The following is a 22,819-nucleotide window of genomic DNA, read 5'->3' as shown; positions in this document are numbered from 1 at the left end:
TGGATGCTGATGCAGTGACAAAGCAGCGAATGGTCTGATGAATCCTGATACCTTCTTCATAATGCCAATGGAGGGAGTGAGTCTGTCATCTTCAAGGGGAACAGCTCCTTGAAACCAGTACTGCAGGACAGAAACAAGCTGGCAGCAGGTCGATTATGCTCTGGGTAACATTCGCGTGAGCATCAATAGTTCCAGTGGAGCTCCTGCAAGCACAAAGACAACAAAGGAGTATCGTACAATGGTTGCAGATCATGTACACCCTTTCATTACGATCATGTTTCCTGACAGCAGTGACTTTTTCAATAAGATAATGAGCTATGTCGCAAGGCCAGGAGTGTTATGGAGTGGTTCAAGGAACACAGTGGTGAGTTCCAATTGATGTGGTGGCCCCGCAAGATGCCATATCTCAATCCAATCGAACACATCTGGGATGTGATTGAACGTGGCGTCAGATCTCATTGCCCCCCTTTCGTGAATTTATGGTTATTAGGTGACATGTGTGTGCAGATGTGGTGCCATCTCTCTCCAGCGATCTACCAAGGCCTCACTGCTTCCTTGCCATGATACTTCGCTACTGTTCTCCTTGCCAAAGGAGGACATACCATCTGTTTGGTAGGTGGTCATAATGTTCTGGCTGGTCACTGTAGCTCGTATTGTGTCCACTATGAACTTACAAACTGTCACAGTCTTTCCCCATTTCATTTTTGCGACTGTACTGACTTCCTCTTTCAACTCTTAAATCGTCAGACATCACCCCAATTTAACTTCCGTTACTAATTCTAGTATTTGTCTGTTCCGAGTGTGTAGTTGTTCACTAGAAGATCTTACCTATGCTCATTGTTTTTTTTCTTTAACTTTTTCGTCCCTGCAGGCTTTTAATTTCCTCTTTTTAGCACCGCGGAAATATTATCTGTTTGACTTACTGATAACGTTTAAGGTGAGCCCATATAAGAAACACCAGCAATACGTTTTCATTCATGCAAGTACATCTGAGATGAAGAGAAAATGAAGTGTATTATGCCCATAACTGATGTGCGCAGTTGTAATGTCTGAGGCACTGTCTAACAGCACTTCCCTTGGAATATAACACTGACCGTCACAATAACAAAAAACTTATAGGATTGTTGGTAGCAAAACCCATTGTTGTTAATACAAATTGAAGGAAGCGCATTCTAGAGCACTCACTGGCGTACCGGCCACTGTTTGTGCAAAAAGTGGAATTGATGGAATCTGTACGTTGCGTGCAGTGCTGATCGTCAGACGCTGTAGCATTCTCGTCAACATTGAACAAGAAAGGGTACGACATGCTTACTGGCACGCTTCAATTCGCTTCTCCTTAAAGAGTTTCCGTGGCTAATTGAATAGATCTATAAGAGTACATTTTTCAGTAAGTCACTAAAATTAGTTTTGGTCATAACCCACAATATGGGGGCAAGGATTAGCACCACAATGTGAAAGCTTCCTCGCCATCATTTACGTAACTGGTCGTGTCAGATTTAGACTAACTAGTGAGCTAGTCTAATTTTTCAGATCGACCATAAGACAGGTTATGAACCATAAATTCGTAGAATACCTGGTTGTATGTTACAGTTGTAAGACACAGTTATAACCTTCAGTAACGCACAGAATATACGAACTGAGTTTACTGAAATGCTGGTGGAGTGGTGACAGTCAATTGGCACCAACAATAAGTGTCTAAAGCATTCCATTAGCGTATGATGCAGACACAGTTCTCTTTCAGTAAATTGACTTTGGTCATGTGATATATGTTTATTTTCAAGAGATATGGATCGTGTTTGAGTATTTTGCTAGATGGGTCTGCTGGTGAACGCGGTTTTTTTATTGTTCTTTTGCAAGTATCATGTCACTAAATTGTATATACGATACTAATAAATGAAATGGAATTCCAACCAGAAAGTGACATCTTTCATTTGGAAACTGTTGTTTCTAATTTTCGAGATGATCCCGAATGCAGATCCTATTCTATGAAGCATATACATTTACTGTTGAATCATAAATGATGGGGAAGGATTTTATCAAGCCTAAGAGGAGACATGTTGAAGATAGGTGATGTATATTGCAGTTAATTTTTAAAATACATGCAAGCAATCCTACTTATGTTTACTGATACCATGTACGGTGCTACAATGTAGGGGGATGTATGCAATGGAACTACAGATACTAGAATATAGCTCGTCAATATGATCAGTGACACTAATGTACAATCACGGGTATATTTAACTTTACCTCGCGTTCCTATGACCGGGACCTTAATGGGAATATAGAGATTTTTCGTGGGTATGTAGTTATCAACGCCTTTAAACAAATTAAAGGCTTTTAATAAGACCACAGTGAGAAATTCGGTTTCTCGTTAGGGGCAGTAATTTAACAATAGATTGCAGCTACATCTAAAAAAAAAAAAAATTGTCATAACATTCGCATTGGCTTCACTGGTAAAAGTTCAGTAATAGACCCCCCTTGCATCTCTCTAGTTTATTTGCAATATTCATACATAACACATTTGTCAATAGTTTGTCAAGTTTGAAGGATCACTGTGAAATTCTGTACAGCAGCCTTTTTGCAAAAGCTGTTTTCTGCGCCAGTTTTGTCTTTAGTAGTGAGCATCATATGATAATTCCAGCTGTCTTCTTCGGAATGATGAAAAGTTATTCTCCATGTACCATACAGATATACCATATCGCACAGTGGAATAATGCAGGCTGTGTACAACTATGCTAATTAAGGTGGTGCTCTCGACATGGTGTAGTACTCTCTCTTGTGTGTTAGAAACAAGGCTCAAGTCTCCTTCTAGTCTTCCAAATTGAGGGTATTTTGGTGGCCTTGAAGCAGTTAATAGAGAATTCCGGAATAGTTCCAGTGTAAAGGACGTCGCCAATTTCATTCTCCATTTTTGTAAGTTCTGAAGTTGTGCTATGTCACAAACTGAAGGTACATTAACTGTTGTTTCGCTTCCTTTGTGCAAATAACCACACCCTCTCTGTTTTTGGTGGATTGCCCACTGAAAGCTGTCAGTTTCTTGATGATTCTTTCTATTTGGTATAAAAGTGGTGGTGTTTAAAAGTAAATATAGATTCTTTAGCGTGGGCTACTGTTTAAGTATGATGTAATTCCATTACAAGTTTAAGGATCTTCTTGTTTTCCAAAGGCATAAAATCATATTATTTGGCAGATAGACCTCATACAATGATATAAAATGAAATGCTTTTGAGAAATTTTTCCTATTGGTTGTAGAAAACCCCCATTTTTTAGCCCAAAGTATATGATAGAAAGGTAGGCCCTAGTATTATTGTCATCACCTTAATGTCAGCCAGAAATCTTGTTTATATTTCTATTGCATGTAGTGTCAAGTGATGAGATTTGATAGAATAATGTAACATTAGTTTTGATATTATTAACCAACTTTTTCAGAAGTACATGTGTAAAAATAAGCATGTGTACAGCATATAAATCCTTGTCAAACTTTGCCTGTAGTTCTTTGCTTCTGTGTGTGAATTAGTTAGCACATGCAGCCAATAACATATTGGTGAATGAACACCTAACTAAGGTTTCATCTCCCCATTTGCCATATCTTCATTCCCTCATGCCCTCATGTTTGCAGTGATGATCTTGGTGGTTGTGACAGACTGATCTGTAGCACAGCCCAAAGTCTAGGTTAGGTTGGAAGGTGCAGTTTAGTTGTGACTTCACGAAACCAACAAATGTGAAAGGACAAAATGTAGATGTGTTAACAAATTGACCGGTCATGAACCCTAATGTTTATGTCCATCCCATATTGAAAAATGCAAGGGGGGTCCAAATGTAAATTTGGAACTTATAAACTTGGAATTAAGGATTAAAGCATCCGTAAAAAAAGTGGAATCGTCTGAGCCTACAGTGATAAGGTACAAGCTTTTTATTGTTTGTTATATGCCTGTCAAGTTTGAAACTGTTGCAACTGATGGACATGAATATTGCTCTGACTTAACAAAAATCAGGAAATGGAGGTAACACACTGGCAAAGTTGATGTGAGAGTTTCAGAAGCTGCAGTTTTCTCTGCAGGTTTTGGAAACTGATTGTATAGGAGTTTACGCAGCTGCTCTGTTGTTGCTGCATTTGTTATATCTGATATTGAACTTACTGATATTGTCATTTCCATATTCACTGCTGCTTCTGTTGTGTCTGTAGCTCTTTTATAAGTATTTACTGCTGGAACGACAGTAGACGCATGAATAGATGGATCCATCGGTGTGTAATGAACTCATAAACTGTCAAGCCCTTATGATCGGTTTTCTGGTGTATATGGAACTGGAAGACAGGAACAGGTCCGGTGAACAACTTTATTCTATCCCAAGCATGTTTTCATTCAATAGCTGTTATGCAGCTACACTTCAGTGAGTCCACATGGATGGTTTCAGTAATCCATTGCATACTGTTAACTAATCTTAGAGGAATAGTGGCAATACCTATAACATCAGCAAGGGAACCTAAGCAGCAATCTTGTAGTGTTGAATGAAGTTTCAGGATTACTGTAGCAAAAATGATTCAACAATGGCTTTGGCAGAGCTGTAGAGGCATTGTAAGAATCACTATAAAGTGTGAAGGGAATTGTCCCACTTCGTCCCACATGGCTTTAATCTCTAGTTGCCATCTTCATTTGGCAACATCTCCCTATCTGTGTATACTGTTTTGCTGTTATCAGACTATTTTTTAAGCAAGTTACATTTGAAATAACATCTGAAAAATTTATATTTAAAAACATTCTTAACCTCCATTCACAATAATTAGATGCTGCTCATGCATACTAAGTTGGCACTCAGTGCAGTGGCTGATGGTAGCAACTGATAATGGGAAATGCCTTTGCAATCACTCCTGTCAGCCACTGTGCCAAGTATCAGCTTGGTTTGTGCTGACTGTAAAATCCATTTGGATTTCAAAATGACTTTCTATCACAACTGGTAGTTACACATTCATTAGGCACATAATGTAAAATTTAAATGACAAAATGTCACCTGTCGCCTTTGTTGTGGTTTTAGCCAACGTACCTGATTGTGTGAATCATCATTCCCAAGGATTACATTTATTTTCATGGGACTTACAGTTAAGCCTATGGCCACCTGAATCATCTAGGAAAACAGTACATTGATCTGTCTGTAAAGTTAGCTAGATTGCAACATCATATATATATAACAAGACAAGAAATGAGCATTTTTTTATAAAAATTACTTCAGGTAAAATATTAAAGTGCAGAAATGAAATATCAGAAATGAATGTAGGCGTAAATCAGGAGCAGAAGTCATAAGTAATGAGACAGCCTGACAGGACCTGGGGTCAGAATCAGCTGTAGATAAAATTAGTGGCTACTCTAGCACCTGGCACAGACATATACAGAAGACAGAGTAACTTGTACCTCTCAAATATCTGCACCTGGCATATCTGGCCCTTACATAATTTCGATGATGTACTCACTAGAATCTCCCAGAAAGAAGCTGCGCCTGGCTAAACACCGAGACTTAAACACATTAATTTATCTGAATTGCAACTGAGGCACAAAAAATTGTTTTTTTTTTTTTTTTTTTTTTTTTTTTTGGGGGGGGGGGTGCATGATCTATTCCTATCTTGCACATAAATGGAAAAAAACTTCTTGGATTTACTAACAAACTTACTCAACTATATGACAAATATACCCCACTAAAGACCAAAAATGGAAGAAGGAAACGTGAGGCTTAGCTAACTGAAGAACTAAAACAGCTCATGAATCTCAGAAACACTGCACAATGTGCATACAAACTACACCCCGTTCCTGAAAATCATGGAAATGGACCAGAGTCAGCCAAGCTGTGAGAAATGCAAAACTCAGGGATGCCCATACATTAATTGTCAACAGAAACAGACCGGCTATCCTATAGTGACCACTGTGTGGTCTTGGTATAGACAAAGTAAAAGTTCCGGTGATCCCGTTGTCCCATCTGGAGAACTGAACCACTGCTGACATCACCTACAACCACAAATGAAACAGAGACTCATTGATTACTTCATGGGGGTAACTACCTGTTGCCACAAAAAATTCAATCTAAAGCTTGTTACTTCAAATACCTTGAAAAAACCATCATGTGTATCGGACCAGCATCACAATGCAAATGATGAAGCTTATTAACGGCCCACTATAATGGTATCTTCAATTGCTCCTTAACCACAAGTGTTTTCCCAGAGACCTGGAACCAATGACTAGTTAAGTCACTGCCTGAAAAGGACATTGCTACAGCACCCCCTGCTTACTGACATATTCTCATTCTTTCTGCTCTGTCCAAGGCCTTAGAATACATAGTCCATGACCAACAAACAAAAAACCTAATTACGAACAATCTACTAGACGAATACCAGCTAGGTTTCCGTAAACATCTTTACACAACATCTGCCTTAATAAAGCTAATAGATGATAACATATGAACTTAAGCTTGCTATGGATGCACAAGAGGCAACTATCATTTTCTTCTTGGACTTCAGCAAACCCTTTGCATTTTACTTGCCAAACTTAGCAGCCGGAATTTCTCACCAAGTGCATTGCAATGGTTTGATTTATACCTGACATCTCCCCGGCAATATTATGTCCAGCACCATAAAGTTACAATGAAGGCAGGTAATTTCAGTGTCCTTGGGGTTTAGTAGTAAGTCCTATACTCTTCTCATTGTATGTAAATGACTCACGATCAGTTTTGTCCTGCTGCAAATACCATGCAAAGGCAGCTGACATTTGGTTGTACCTAAGTGCAAAACCAATAAACCTGAGGACAACTATCGGGAACCTCATCCTATGTACAGTATCAAAATGGGTGCAGGATATAGGGTTAAAGCTCAACCCATCCAAAACCCTAGCCATACTTATTAGCCCAGAATATCATATTTAACCCTAAATGGGACACGTATCAACTTCTCTTCATCAACAGAGGATCTAGGAGTAATAATAGCTGAAAATCTAAGTTGGACTGAGCACTGCAGTATTCAAGAAGGGATAAGCATCTCTCCATGCTCTACAAAAATATAAAAAGCTCTTCCATCTTGACCTGAAGAAGAAACTTATACAAACCCTTATACTTCCAATTATCAATTACAGTTATTTTATCCTCCAAAGCCTTTCTCAGGAAAGCTCACCGCACCAGGAACTGGTTATGAATGCCTGTGTTTATGTCTGCGATGCTCAACTCTTTCATCATGTTTCACCATCATATGCACAGTTATCTTGGTTGTGTGCGAACAAGCGCAGTGGTTTCCATACCATCCGTCTTCTTGTCTGTCTTACCAACGACAATGTTCCTCATTTTCTCACCAACAGACACTGTTCCTCATTTCTCTCCTCAGCCTTTACGCTCTTGTCTGAAAAACATGGTAGAAACACCCATTCTCATCAAAGTAAATCCTTTCTGTCCCACTCCATCATGCAGTTCAGCCACTTTTCTGAAGTCCTCAGAAGCAAGAACCTGACTCTGGAGTAACCTCCCACATTATGTTAGAGAACTGAATAACATCTCCAGCTTCAGAAGATATATAATGACATATCTACCAAAGCAACATTAAAGATTACCATTGTCCTTGTACACACTCATTCCCCTTGTACATCCTTCTTTTCAACCAGATCTTCATCATTTCCCAGTATTCTTAGCTGATGCAGTCTCCTTAAATTTCCTTTCCCCAGAACTCACTATATCAGAAAACATATCTCATATACCTAAAAATTCTTTCTATATCCGCCACTATCATTATTGTTGTTATTATTGTTGTTGTTGTCGTCCATGCCATGAATTTCTTGTCTCCCCAATTCTCTTCTGTAACTCCTCATTAGTCAAGTCATCTACCCATCTAATCTTCAACATTCTTTTGTAGCACCACATTTCGAAAGCTTCTATTCTCTTTTTATCTAAACTCGTTATTGCCCGTGTTTCACTTCCATATGTGGCTACACTCCAGACAGATACTTTCAGAAAACTTTGTTACAACACTTGCCTACTTTATATGTTCGTTTGTTGTCCTCAGTGTTGACGTACTAGCTGCTACACTGGCTGAAAAGTGGGTTGTGGAAGTACAACTGCTGTCTACTGTAAATGATGTAGCCGACAGATGCACAATTGCGTTTCACAGTCTTTTATTTACACTGTTCACAACCCCCTTCCTTTAACAATACTATTAGTTCATCTCCCAAATGTTTATAATTAATACAGAATTTATATTTGTTAATACGTCAACAATAGCATTTCAGTTACAAAGCAATTACTGATTTCACCCTATAACAAAATATACTAACTAGGAGTAGTCAAAATAAATTAGAAAAGGAATTACATACATAAACCTAAGCACAATATTAGTTCTGGTGCTATATTCTTTGAAACTGAACACCAACCCTTCTCTTTTATGGAAATGCAGATTATACTCGCATATGTTAATGGTAATCAGTAAAAATGACAAAAATGAATGTAAAGAGGCAGATGGCAAAACAAGATGGGACGTAAAAATACCCCAGCTTGCTTCGTCTCAACTTCCTGCAACTTACATCTGTAGTTGATGTTAACAAATTTCTTTTCTTCAGAAATGTTTTTCTTGCTGTCGCCTGTCTACATTTTATATCGTCTTACTTGGGCCATCATCAGTTATTTTACTGCCCAAATAACAAACCTCATATTCTACTTTGAGTGCCTCATTTCGTAATCTAATTTCCTTAGCATCACCTGAATTAATTTGACTACATTTCCAATGATATTCATCTTATATCGTCCTTTCAAGACATTGTCCATTCTGTTCAATTCTTCTTCCAAGTCCTTTTCTGTCTCTGACAAAATTACAGTGTCATTTTCAAACCCTGTCCCTGCGGGTCCAGGAGTTAGAATAGGCTTGAGGTACCCCTGTCTGTTGTAAGAGCCAACTAAAAGAAGTCTCACACTTTTTGGCCCTGTAGCTTCAGGTGCCATTTTATGGTTTGACGTGCCACTTTCCAAACTCACATGGGGAAGGAAGCTGTACGTGGTACATGAGTTATCAATTGTGCCCTTAGATTCGACCTCTTGTCGTGGCCTTGCTTCTCAACCTGCAATTCAACAATTTGGGCAAGGACACTTTCTCGGATGTCATCTTCTTCCGTTGTCTCCTGTTGTCTTTTGCCCCCATGACAGTATTGGATTTCTCTGTGCCCAATATCCAGCATGGTAGCCAGTCCGTTGTGGTGGGGCCGTCATGTACCTATTTAGTGGTAGCCCCCTGACAACACAGGGATCGCGCTGCTGTTGTCTGATCTGTAAACTCCCCACATATGCCAAGGAGTAGATGCCTGTCTTCATGGGGCATCAGGACCCCAGCAACAGCCATCATGCCAGGTGGCCTTTGCTGTGGCTGGATGGTACCCGTGGAGGGAGCCCCTGATCGGAGTGGGTGGCATCAGGGCGGATGACCCACAATGAAGCGGACTAAGTCATCTCTTGCTGGTGACCATATGGCGCCAGCAGTCTCCAAGAAGGGCACGATAGAGTACAATGCTGACAAATATGGCCCTAAATCGTTTCCCTCCCTCACTACACCATGGGAGGAATATAGGGCTACAGAAAGAAGAGAGCAATGTTCACCTCGGTATTTAGTCTGTAGCAGAATGGGTGGGGACTCCTTTCTACCTATGAAGCCTCAGTTTTTTTGTTGAACATCTTCAGGATAAGTTTGGGGAAGTGACAGCGCTGTCCAAGATTAGAAGTGGTGCAGTCTTGATTCAGACAGCATCCCCAGCCAAATCCCGGATGTTACTCGCTTGTGACCGGCTGGGTGATATTCCTGTTTCCATCACTGCCCATAAAAGCCTCAACATGGTAAGGTGGATTATTTTCCATCGCGACCTCCTCTTGCATTCTGACGACGAGCTCCGCACCAATCTGGAATGGCGGGGTGTCCATTTTATGCGGTGCAATTACAGAGGACCCAAAGACAACAGGGTTGTTACTGGTGCCTTCATCTTGGCCTTTAAGGCTGAGTCATTACCTGTAAAGCTCAAGGTGATGGTTTACCGCTGTGACATTAAACCTTACGTCCCTCCCACTATGCAGTGCTTTAAGTGCTGGAAATTCGGGCACATGTCTTCCCGCTGAACTTCCAACGTCACACGTCGAGACTGCGGATGTCCACTGCATCCAGATGCTCGCTGTGCACCTCCTCCCGGTTGTATCAACTGCGGAGAGCAGCACTTCCACTGCTCACCAGACTGCACAGTACTCCAAAAGGAGCAAAAAATCATGGAGTACAAGACCGTGGACCGGTTGACTTACCAAGAGGCTAAATGTAAATTTGAATGATAACACCCCATACAGTTGATGTCCACATACGCTGCCGCTACATTATTGCCACTTTCACATGTACCAGTCATACCACACCCTGTGCCATGATCCCTTGTTCTTTAGGGTGCCCCCAGTGAAAGCCAGTACCTTGGTGGTTGCCGGAAATCTCTGAGGCCATTATAGAGCATTCGCGAGATCTACAGCGACATAAGTGGCACCCTTCCCTACAATACCTAATAGCTTTTAAACAGCTCCATGACCGCATTCGCCAACTTATATAAAAAGATGGAAACAGGAGTGTTGGGAGAGGTACTTCTCGACCATTGGGTGCCATACGTGACCTTCCCAAGTCTGGACGAAGATCAGACGTGTTTGTGGGTACCAGACCATGAAAGGTGTTACTGGCATTAACATCAATGGCTCCAACACAAACACAATTGCTGAACACTTTGCTGATAACTATGCTCGAGCCTCTGTGTCAGAGAATTATTGCCCAGCATTTTGCACCTTCAAACAGCGGGTGGAGAGCAAAGCCCTCTTGTTCACTGAACATCACAGTGAATCCTATAATGCTCCACTCACAGAGTGACAGCTCCTCAGCATCCTTGCACATTGCTCCAACACAGCTCCTGGGCCAGATTAGATCCACAGTCAGATGATTAAACATCTCTCGTTTGACTACAAGCGACATCCCCTCATCATCTTCAACCGGATCTGGTGCGATGGTGTCTTTCCGTCGCAGTGGCTGGAGAGTACCATCATTCCAGTGCTCAGACACTGTAAAAACCCAATGTTCTTTGTAAGCTATTAGAACGTATGGCAAGTCGGCAGTTGTGTTGGGTCCTGGAGTCATCTGGCCTACTGGCTCCATTCCTGCGTGGTTTCCACCAGGGTCGCTGTACCATTGGTAATCTAGTTTCCCTCAAGTCTGCCATCTGAAAAGTCTTTTCCAGATGCCAACAGCTGGTTGCCATTTTTTTGATTTACGAAAAGCTTACGACGCGACCTGGCGACATATCCTTGCCACATTATACGAGTGGGGTCTCTGGGGCCTGCTTCCAATTTTTATCCAAAATTGCCTATCACTCCATACTTTCTGTGTCCAAGTTGGTGCGTCCCATAGTTTCCCCCATATCCAAGAGAATGTGTTGAGTGTATCTCTATGTTTAGTGGCCATTAACGGTCTAGCAGCAGCTGTCAGGCCGTTGGTCTCACCTTCTCTGTATGCAGATGTCTTCTGCATTTCGTACTGCTCCTCCAGTACTGTTTTTTCTGAGTAGCACCTACAGGGGGCCATCCACAAGGCACAGTCATGGGCTGTAGCCCACGGCTTCCTGTTTCCAGCCTTAAAGACGTGTCTCATGCACTTCTGTTGGCGTTGTACCATTCATCCGGAACTAGAACTTTACCTTAATGATGATCCACTCACTGTAGTGGTGACATATCAATTCTTAGTGATGGTTTTTGACACCCGATTGACATGGCTTCCTCATCTTCGTCAGCTGAAGTGGAAGTTCTAGCAGCACCTCAATGCCCTCCACTGCCTGAGCAACACAAACTGGTATACAGATCGCTCTACGATGCTGCAGCTCTACAGAGCCCTTGTTCAACCCCGCCTTGATTATGGGAGTCCGGTTTATGGTTCGGTGGTGCCCTCAGCATTGCGTTTACTTGACCCAGTGCACCACTGTGGCGTTCAACTGGTAACAGGAGCTTTTAGGGTGAGTCCGGTGGTGAGCATCCTGGTGGAGGCCGGAGTCCCTCCATTGAAGGTTAGGCATGCACAACTGCTCGCCAGTTATGTTGCACAAAATTCGTAGTTCTCCTGAGCATCCAAATTACTGTCTCCTTTTCCCATCCACGGCGATTCATTTCCTGCATGGGTGGCCCAGGTCAGGGCTTAAGACTGCGGTTTGCGTCCGATCTCTTCTGTCTGAAGTGGAGTCCTTGCCTTTACCACCTATACTTGAGGTCGACTCATGTATACCTCCATGGTGTGCACCTAGGCCGAAGCTTCGCCTGGACCTTTCACGTGGTTCTAAGGACTTGGTTAACACTGCGGCTCTCCTCTGTCACTTTGTCTCGATTCTTGACTTGTACCGGGACCATGAAGTGGTTTACACTGATGGTCACATTGGCTTTGCATATGTTCATGGAGGACATATTGAACAGCACTCCTTACCAGATGGCTACAGTGTTTTCACTGCACAGCTGCCAGCCATTTCTCGTGCTCTTGAGCACATCCGCTAATGCCCCGGCAAGTCGTTTCTCCTCTGTACTGACTCCTTGAGCAACCGACAAGCTATTGACCAGTGCTACCCCTGCCATCCTTTGGTAGCGACCATCCAAGAGTCCATCTATGCCCTGGAACGGTCCAATCATTCCGTGGTGTTTTTGTGTGGATCCCAGGCCTCATCGGAATCCCAGGAAATGAACGTGCTAACAGGCTGGCTAATCAGGCTACAAGGAAACCTCTTCTGGAGATCGGCATCCCTTTAACTGAACTGCGATCGTTATTACGCCACAAGGTTTTTCAGCTTTCGGAGACGGAATGGCATAACCTCAATAAGCACAACAAACTGCATGCCATTAAGGAGATATGAATGTGTGGGAGGCCTCCATGCAGGCATCTCTCAGGGACATTATTACGCCACAAGGTTTTTCAGCTTTGGGAGACAGAATGGCATAACCTCAATAAGTACTCAGCCGTCTGCGCATTGGTTATACGTGGCTATCAACCCATCGCCCTACCTTCAGTGTTTGGTGACAATGCCTCAACATTTTATTCATGACAGGGGTATTATCGTACCATCTATGGGTCCATTTTACCTCCGTCGCACTTTCTTTGCATTTGTTTGTCTTGTTGGTTGTCTTTTGTGTACATGTGTTCATCTCGCCTTGTCTTTCTGGGGTGGACATTTTAATGTGTTGCAGAGTGGCTGGCTCATCTTCTTTTATTTTTTTGATTACCCAGCCCAGACCATATGCTCTATGGTTTTAATACCTTCTTCTACTTTTCCTTTTGGTGTATGTTCTTCCCATTTTTTGTTCATTCCATTCGTTTTCTTTTTAGGCGTGGTGTTGGGTGTTTTTGTACCTTTAGCCTTGCTTGCATCAGGAAAAAGGGACTGATGACCCTGTAGTTTTTTCCCTTTACACCCCAAACTAACCAACCAACCATCACCAGCTTATTTCCTTATGTGCTTTGATCTGTTATGGTCTTCAAGAAACACATTTTACTGATATTCATTTCCATACCTTTGAAGTTATTGTGCATTGTATCAGAACATTACTGGCCCTAGAGGAACTGTGGACATATATGTACATTGGGTCACAATGATGTCTGTGAGTGGATTCTCCTGTGCACCACATTGAAAGCAATAGCAGTGTTGAGTGCAAAACACTCCAATTATGACCATTTGTAACAATGATTTACCTCCAGGCAGATCGATTACCAACTGAGCTCTTTGAAGAGCCAACTGGCAGTCATATACCTCTGTTGTTGTCTTTGTCCCCACTGTCAAATAGTATTGATGAAGTTGTGGGAGACATATCACCCGGCCCTTCCTACAGGTCTCCTCTGCTGTTGGCTCGTCCCATGTAGGGTCAAAGACATTGCAGCAGCTATTCAGGATCATTGAACTGAAACACTTCACAGACCGCTCTCATAATTATTAAGTGGTTTGGTGCAAAGGCTTGGTAGCTAATTAACCAATGGTGGGAATGCTTATCTCCTCCTGTGGAAGAGATGTAAAGCACTCTCTCTTTGTTCCAGGTGTGTACCAAGTTCCGTAGTCTACTAGGCCACCAAAGGTTGTTAGGTTAGTGTTGTTTAATGCCCCGTCGACAACGAGGTTATTAGAGACAGAGTGCAAGCTCGGGTTAGGGAAGGATGGGGAAGGAAATCGGCCGTGCCCTTTTCAAAGGAACCATCCTGGCATTTGCCTGAAACGATTTAGGGAAATCACGGAAAACCTAAATCAGGATGGCTGGAGACGGGATTGAGCCGTTGTCCTCCCGAATGCGAGTCCAGTGTCCTAACCACTGCGCCACCTCGCTCGGTAGGCCACCAAAGAGCAAAAACTGTTCTAAATGTCCTCCTTCGTGGTAGTATTTCTACCAATGTGTTGGTTCTTGCTGAACATCTTGTGATCCATTTTGTAACTGTGTTGGCAACCTTGTCTTACCTTTCTACCATTCAAATGCATAAAAGACTCAGGTGATGCAGCACCAGGTCCTGGTTTGATTCATTATCAGGTGACCCAACATCTGAGTGTAGATTTCATCTACTCATAGTCTCCAACAGCATTTTCCTCAAAGATGTTTTCCCATCACAGTGGCAAGATAATATCACTATCCTAATCCTTAAACCAGGCACAAATGCAACGTCCATCGACAGCTGCCACCAAGTAGTGCACATGCTCTGCAAACTGTTTTGAAAGGATGGTAGCCCAATGATTATACTGGGATGTGGAATCACGGGACCATTCTCTCTCTATCAGTGTGATTTCTGTGAGGAAAAATCCACAATCAACCATCTGATTTAGCTGGAAACTTCAATCTGACAGGCTTTTTCCAAGTCAGCCCCTCATTGCAGTCATTTTTTACCTAAATAAAGCATATGACACTGTTTGGGACCATCACATTTTACTTACCCTCCACTCCTGTCATACCAGAGTCCATTCTGAACCAGAACTGTACTTGGATAACCCGTACTTGAATGTTGTTGCACAGTTGCAGTTTCTGGGACTGCTCTTTGATAAAAAGCTGACATGGCCGCCCCACGTTAATCAACTAAAGGCTAGCTGCATGCAAAAGGTAAATCCTCTCCATTTTCTTGCCCACACCTCTTTCGGTGCAGATCACCCAATTCTAACTCATATTTACTGGGTCCTGTTCTTGTCACCACTGGACTGTAGTTGTCAGGGTTATAGTTCAACAGCTTCTTCAGCTTTGAAATTACTGGACCCAGTCCATCAGTGTAAATTAAGACTGGCTGCAGGTGTTTTCCAGACTAGTCCCGTAGAAAATCTCCTTGCAGAATCTGGCACCTTACCTCATTAACTCTGATGGTGCCAACTCCTGCTCATTTAGGTGACCACCATGTAACAGTTTCTTAATAATACAATATCCTCAGATTGGATTAGCCATTGGTATGTGTCTCGAGGCCCTCTGCTGGAACTTGTGTGTAACCTCCTTACAATTTTCTCCTCGTGTTTCGGCTCCTCCCCCCCCCTGCCCCCCCTCTCCATGAACTAAGATTGATCTATTATTTCAAGGGCTCAAAGTTTCAGTCACCCTTCAGCATTTGCTCCTCTCAGTTGTTCAAGAATATTAGGGGGCTAATGCCATTTACACTGAAAGCTGTAAAACAGTTAATAGGATGGGATATGCTTTTACATCTGCTGCTGGTCAGAACATCATTTGTTGCTGGGAACATGTAGTGTTTCTACAGCAGTATTAACAGCTGTGCACAGGCCCTACATTTTATTAAACAGGCAACCCTCGGCCATATTTTAATTTGACTCAGTGACTAGTCTCCTAGCTATTGATCAGGGTTACTGTTGTCATCGTATGATATATGCTGTTCGTGAGCTTCTCTGTGATCTGTCTTACTACATGCTCAGCTGTCTTTCTCTGGGTCCCAAGTCTTGTGGTTATCCCAGAGAATGAACTGGCTGGCTGACTGGGTAGAGAACCAGTTGCTTGCCCAATGTTCATTGTGTTGATCCCAGATGCAGCTTTGCTGATGCAAATAAGATCTCTCCTCACTCGAAGATGAAATACCGTCTTGTGGGCTACTGCCCTTTCTAATAAACTCTGCACTATCGAGGAGACTACTGCTGCTTGGTGCTCCTCTTCTTGTTCCTCCTGGAAGAGATCAACCCTTCTGTTGCCCCCCTTACTAGTAGTACCAAATTAATCCTTAGGTTTCTATTATGTAATGAGCCACCCCCACATTGTGGTTGCAGAGCCACACAGACAGTAGCTCACATCCTGGTGAAATGCCCCCTCTTTCTGGCTCTCCAAACTAAGTAAGCATGGTCTTCTAGATTCTTTGCCTCTAATATTGGTGGTTGGCATATGGACAGTTTAACTGGTTCCTCATTTTCTCCAAGAAAGTGGTTCTTTTTTCAGATATAATGTTTCAGACTACTTTCTGGGGCGGGGACAAGGTGGCTGGTGTTCGGGCATCTCCCACTGCATGTGTATGCTGGGGGACTCTTGATCCTATTTCCTCCGCCAGCTGCCTTGTTCGTCCCTCTTTTACTGTGTTCTAATTGCTTTTGGATGCAGTTAGCTCTTTTTTCGTAGTGGATGATGTTCCCATCTTTATCATTTGAACTATAGCAGTTTAGAACAGTTGTGGGAGGGTCACACCCCACTGCATGTTAAGCCCCAGAGTCACACCCCATCCACCTACTGACCTGATTATTTCTCGTTGTACTTTACTACTGTTGGTCCAGCTGATGTTCATTACGATTTTAGTCTTCTCACTTTTACTATTAAGAATTTTCCAGCTATAAGAGATTCTGTACTCCGTAACTGCCTTAGGTCTTAATCATGTTGACAGGGGGAGGGGGGGGGGGGAGTGGAGGGGTGAGATGCAAGTGGTGAAGTTTCTCTCACCATAGATAAGCTGGCACTGTTATTACGATACTTTCAGTGCCTTGATTTTACTACTCCATAATTCAGTCAAATTTGTGTGTGACGTCACTAACACCAGATGACCTTTTGCTTAACTAAGGAACCAATGACCAAACTGTTTATTCCCTTAAGCCCCAAACCAACTGACCCATATGAACTGTCTTCACTTCATATTCGATCAATTCACCGGATCCTAAACAGTCTGTTGTAATGGCATATTTGAAAGTCATTTCTTTCTTCTCTGTTTACATTTTTTTGCATTCGAAACATAGGTTTCCATGAAAGTTTTTATCAGAAGCCCTTTGCCCTATGCAACACTTGCTGCTTTCTTCTATATGTTTGAGTTCCAAAGAACTGTTCACTTCTCAAAGAGCCAAGTTAAAATTTAGCCCTTCAATACGTACACACATCCTTACCATAGATTCATGTTTGTTTATGCGCATATTGTAGCCATCAGCTAGTGTAGATTTCATTTCATCAACCAAATGACTCAGTCCCTTTTCAGTTTCATCTTGTGTACTTGTACATTCACTAATGAGTTACAGAGCTGTATTTTGTGTAAACTCAACTTACAGTGATGATATTTCCATAATACATAAGCCTGTTATAAGTATTATAGCTGGTTGTGTCTCATTCTGGCCTGTATGTTCAGCTCTGCCATTTTAATCATCTCACTGAGAGAGGAAATTATCATCTTATTTAGTGTAATATGATTACACATAGCCTTATGAAGCATTCATATTGTGTTGTATATTGTGTATTGATGACCATTTTTACTTTCAGCCAAGCACAGATAACTCCGCATACTAGACTGTACATTGAAATTCGGCATAACCAATGGCCTATTGTTTATAGGAAAGAATACAATGTCCATTTTCTTGGTGTAGAAAAACTTCATCCATTTGATGCTAATAAATGGGGTAATATATTCCAGGTATAATACTGTCTGTATATTAGCTTTGAAACATGGTGTTAATGTAACTATTGAAGAGTTCAACTCATCAGTGCTTTATCAGAATTTGATGCTATATTTTAATCTGTGTAGTACCTGAAAGATGAGCTGCACCTATCAGAGGATAAGGTGTTACAACCAAATGAAGCTTCACAAGAGGACCTCTTGGTGGTACATACTGCACGGTATCTTCAGAGTTTGAAGGTACATAATTTGAATTTTAAATCTCATTCTTCACCGCTTAATCTGATTTTAGTTTCATTGGATACATGTTTGTAGTTCATGTGGAATGCTTTACAACAGTGTAACAGTCTTTTTTTCTTTGTATATATGTTGATATTTTTTGCTGCCTACTTACGGCACTGTGTTTCTGGAGTGCGTACATGTCTGAGATGATGTCAGATGTGTGAATGAAATGCAAATTGTGCACTTTATCATGTACCTCTGAAAAGAGTTAAACAGTAGTTTAGCTGGCACGGTCCACATCAAAATAGTTAATAGTTGTGTAAGTTTTGTGATGTTTTTAAGTTGAATGAGATAACGTGATGATAGTATTGACAGTAGCTGTTTAGAGAACAGCCGCCATAGCAACAACCAATGAGGAAAGGTACTTAGTCACACTTACTGTTGTGTTCATTGTTGTCATGTCACTCTATTAACCTCAGCAGTAGGTTGCTCCACAGTCACTTGCTGAATTAAATACTACACACATCACCATGTTTTCATTTTCTCTTTCTGAAAGCTCATTAGTTTTCTTACCAGTATCAAAACAACCATGAACTGATATGTGATTTGTAAGAAGTTACCATATGGTTTGCTCCCTGGATGCCCCACGATATTCTTCCATACTGTTGTAGAACCCTGGAAGTAAGTGGCAGGAATCTGCATGTTTGCATCAAAACTCTTAATAATCCACCTGATTCCTCTCAGCATTATAATCTATGTGTATTTTTCTTCTTATTGCTGGGAAATCAAATGTGAGTTATAGAATTAAAGTCTGTAAACTTTCTACTGTTTATTCCAGCTCTGAATCTGTGTGTGACTAGACTAAGTACAACTTATTCCTCTGGTTTTATTTCTTTTTTTTTTTTCCATGTCAGATTCCTTGTCTTGAGCGATCTTGGTGTGTTATGTATATGTTGTTGTTGTTGTTGTTGTTGTTGTTGTTGTTGTCTTCAGTCCTGAGACTGGTTTGATGCAGCTCTCCATGCAACTCTATCCTGTGCAAGCTTCTTCATCTCCCAGTACCTACTGCAACCTACATACTTCTGAATCTGCTTAGTGTATTCATCTCTTGGTCTCCCTCTATGATTTTTACCCTCCACGCTGCCCTCCAATGCTAAATTTGTGATCCCTTGATGCCTCAAAACATGTCCTACCAACTGATCCCTTCTTCTAGTCAAGTTGTGCCACAAACTTCTCCTCTCCCCAATCCTATTCAATACCTCCTCATTAGTTACGTGATCTATCCACCTTATCTTCAGCATTCTTCTGTAGTACCACATTTCGAAAGCTTCTATTCTCTTCTTGTCCGAACTAGTTATCGTCCATGTTTCACTTCTATACATGGCTACACTCCAAACAAATACTTTCAGAAACGACTTCCTGATACATAAATCTATATTCGATGTTAACAAATTTCTCTTCTTCAGAAACGCTTTCCTTGCCATTGCCAGTCTACATTTTATATCCTCTCTACTTCGACCATCATCAGTTATTTTACTTCCTAAATAGCAAAACTCCTTTACTACCTTAAGTGTCTCATTTCCTAATCTAATTCCCTCAGCATCACCTGATTTAATTTGACTACATTCCATTATCCTCGTTTTGCTTTTGTTGATGTTCATCTTATATCCTCCTTTCAAGACACTGTCCATTCCATTCAACTGCTCTTCCAAGTCCTTTGCTGTCTCTGACAGAATTACAATGTCATCGGCGAACCTCAAAGTTTTTATTTCTTCTCCATGAATTTTTCTTTTGTTTCCTTTACTGCTTGCTCAATATACAGATTGAATAACATCGGGGAGAGGCTACAACCCTGTCTCACTCCTTTCCCAACCACTGCTTCCCTTTCATGCCCCTCGACTCTTATGACTGCCATCTGGTTTCTGTACAAATTGTAAATAGCCTTTCGCTCCCTGTATTTTACCCCTGCGACCTTCAGAATTTGAAAGAGAGTATTCCAGTCAACATTGTCAAAAGCTTTCTCTACGTCTACAAATGCTAGAAATGTAGGTTTGCCTTTTTTTAATCTTTCTTCTAAAATAAGTCGTAAGGTCAGTATTGCTTCACGTGTTCCAACATTTCTACCGAATCCAAACTGATCCTCCCCGAGGTCCGCATCTTCCTGTTTTTCCATTCGTCTGTAAAGAATTCGCGTTAATATTTTGCAGCTGTGACTTATTAAACTGATAGTTCGATAATTTTCACATCTGTCAGCACCTGCTTTCTTTGGGATTGGAATTATTATATTCTTCTTGAAGTCTGAGGGTATATATTGGCATAAAATGTCAGCGCATTTAATTTGAAATAATCACTGTATCTCTATGTAAAAATGACTAATGAAGAGTTTAGTGGCACATATTGTAATACAAATATTAGTAGGTCTGAATAATTCATTGGACTAACATTACAGCTTAATTTCCCATAAAAATAAAAAAAAGTGAATGTCTCAAAGAGCTTTTAGAAGCTAGGATTATTAACTGTTCATTTCTCATATCTTGGACTTTAACTTTTTATCTTTCATGTTTACAGTTCAGTTTTAATGTAGCAGCAGTAGCTGAGATTCCACTGCTAGCTTTGGTGCCCAACTTTTTTGTCCAGTCACATTACTTGCGACCTATGAGGTATGATAAATACAATCTTAGTTTATTATATTTTCAGATTTTTGTAGTGAAAGTATTAGACACTATTGACACATTTGTTGTTAGTATTTTATTTATTGTAAACTGGCATAGTTCTTATTATATATGAGAGACAGGGAGAGTTGTACATTTCTTAAGGTCTGCTCAGTTTTTGGTTGTGATCAACAACAAAGAAATTGATACTCAGGGTGGAGTATAGGTTAAGTTCTGGCTAAGAGACAGCATAAGACATACATTTTATTTAATATCGTTAAAACTTTTTAATATTTGTTTACATTGTATTATGTTATCAGTATAAGACTTTTGACCCACTCTTATAGGGAAAACAGATAACCTATATTATTTATATACCTCTTCATTACCATCTCTTACACTCTACATAAATTTGAGTGATTAGGCATGAAACAAGCATACTGCTGTTGATATGAAAATTATGTAGCCTTATTACAGTTGTATTTTCTGCTGGTTTTCAATATTTATGACAGAAATAGCAAGCCATTTCAAAATTAACACATTGAATGAAAGTAAGTCTGTGATCCATAAAGCAGTTATTAAATATACTCATCTGCTCAACTTGGGATTACATTGGATGTGGAATTGTAAAAACTTTAAAATTTTTATTACTACTCTGAGAAATTAATTTTTTATATTGTATGCCAGAAGATAAAGAATACAACCAATAGTTTTGGTCCTCTTCCTGTTCCATTTAAGGCTAATGCATGGAAATAAAGACTAGCTGTAAGCCTCTCTGAATTTCTATGATTTTACCACTGGCCATTGTGTGCATGATAAAAGTAGTAGTATATTCCACACTTCTCTAAAAGAGTGAGGTTGTGTAGTAGTTATGACACTAAGACTCTTGTAATGGTCGAAAGGGTGTGCAGAGCATATTTGAGGTACTCACTGAACAAACTTGTGAACTCTACTGTTCCTCTGTGAACACACACACACACACACACACACACACACACACACACACACACACACAAACACAAACACTCTCTCTCTCTCTCTCTCTCTCTCTCTCTCTCTGAAATAATGGTACATCTGTACTGAATTGTGTAGTGTGTCTGTCTTTTGCGTTAGAAAACAATAGCAGAGAAATGACATGATAACACTTTGCGAATAGAGTGATGAAATTGTGTCTAGCTCGGTTCATACACAATAACAGATAAAGATATCTGTAATACTGAATCTAAAGTAATGTGTGACTTGACTTTTTTTTTCAGAAACATAACTTTGCTATAGGTGAAAGTTGTTGTCACAAATGGTCTTAAAACAACTGACACAGATGATACTTAATTAACTGTGCCATCAAGTAGCACATAGAGAAAACAATATTATGAAAAGGATAGATTGCCACTCACCATATAGCGGAGACGTTGAGTCCCAGGCAAGCACAACAAGAAGGCCACTAAATGCATAAGCTTTTGGCCAGAAGGCCTTCTTCATGAATAGGAAACATACACACATTCATTCATGCAAAAGCAGCTCTCTCTCTCTCTCTCTCTCTCTCTCTCTCTCTCTCTCTTTCTCACACACACACACACACACACACACACACACACACACACACACACACACACGAGCGTTGTCTGTGGCTGCCAATGCCAGACTGCGAGCAACTGTGCGTGATGGGAGAAGCAACATGACTGGTGGTGGTAAGGGGGAGGGGGAGGGAGAGCAAATTATGGTTCACATCAGTTGCTGTCAGTTGGTAACCTGTTTTAATTACAACCAAGAAAATGGTCCAATGATGGTGTCATTGCTGAGCCAAAAGTTATGAAAATTGATATGCAAATCTGGCATGCTGCTTTAGGCCACTAGAACTCATGAGATATGATCATAATTATCAAAAATGAGTATGTCACAGGTTTGAAATTCAAGTGATGTTATTCTCAGTGGGTGCTCTGTATGTCTCAAAGGAAAAATCATGACCACTTCCTATACCAAATTAGAAGAGAACTCAGTGAACTTCTGGAGTTAATTCTTTGGGCCAGTGAGAGAAATGTGTCAAGGTGGTGTGAGATTTTTTGTATATATATAAAAGAGA

The 22,819-nt window shown here is 40.9% G+C and overlaps 1 protein-coding gene across 1 annotated transcript in view; it reads left to right on the top strand.

The window, feature by feature from the left end:
- The first annotated feature begins 1,517 nt into the window (after positions 1-1,517).
- LOC126281284 (histone deacetylase 11) overlaps positions 1,518-22,819 on the top strand; it is a 67,678-nt gene continuing 46,376 nt past the window's right edge. The window contains exons 1-4 of the mRNA XM_049980106.1: positions 1,518-2,067; positions 17,734-17,884; positions 17,996-18,106; positions 20,657-20,748. Coding sequence (XP_049836063.1) covers positions 2,018-2,067; positions 17,734-17,884; positions 17,996-18,106; positions 20,657-20,748 — 404 coding nt within the window. The 5' untranslated portion in view covers positions 1,518-2,017. The remainder of the gene's footprint in view (positions 2,068-17,733; positions 17,885-17,995; positions 18,107-20,656; positions 20,749-22,819) is intronic.

The sequence above is a fragment of the Schistocerca gregaria genome, chromosome 7 (assembly GCF_023897955.1).
Source record: "Schistocerca gregaria isolate iqSchGreg1 chromosome 7, iqSchGreg1.2, whole genome shotgun sequence".
Classification (NCBI taxonomy): domain Eukaryota; kingdom Metazoa; phylum Arthropoda; class Insecta; order Orthoptera; family Acrididae; genus Schistocerca; species Schistocerca gregaria.
Note: the sequence above shows the minus strand (reverse complement) of the source record. Positions and strands in the feature narration are given on the sequence as shown.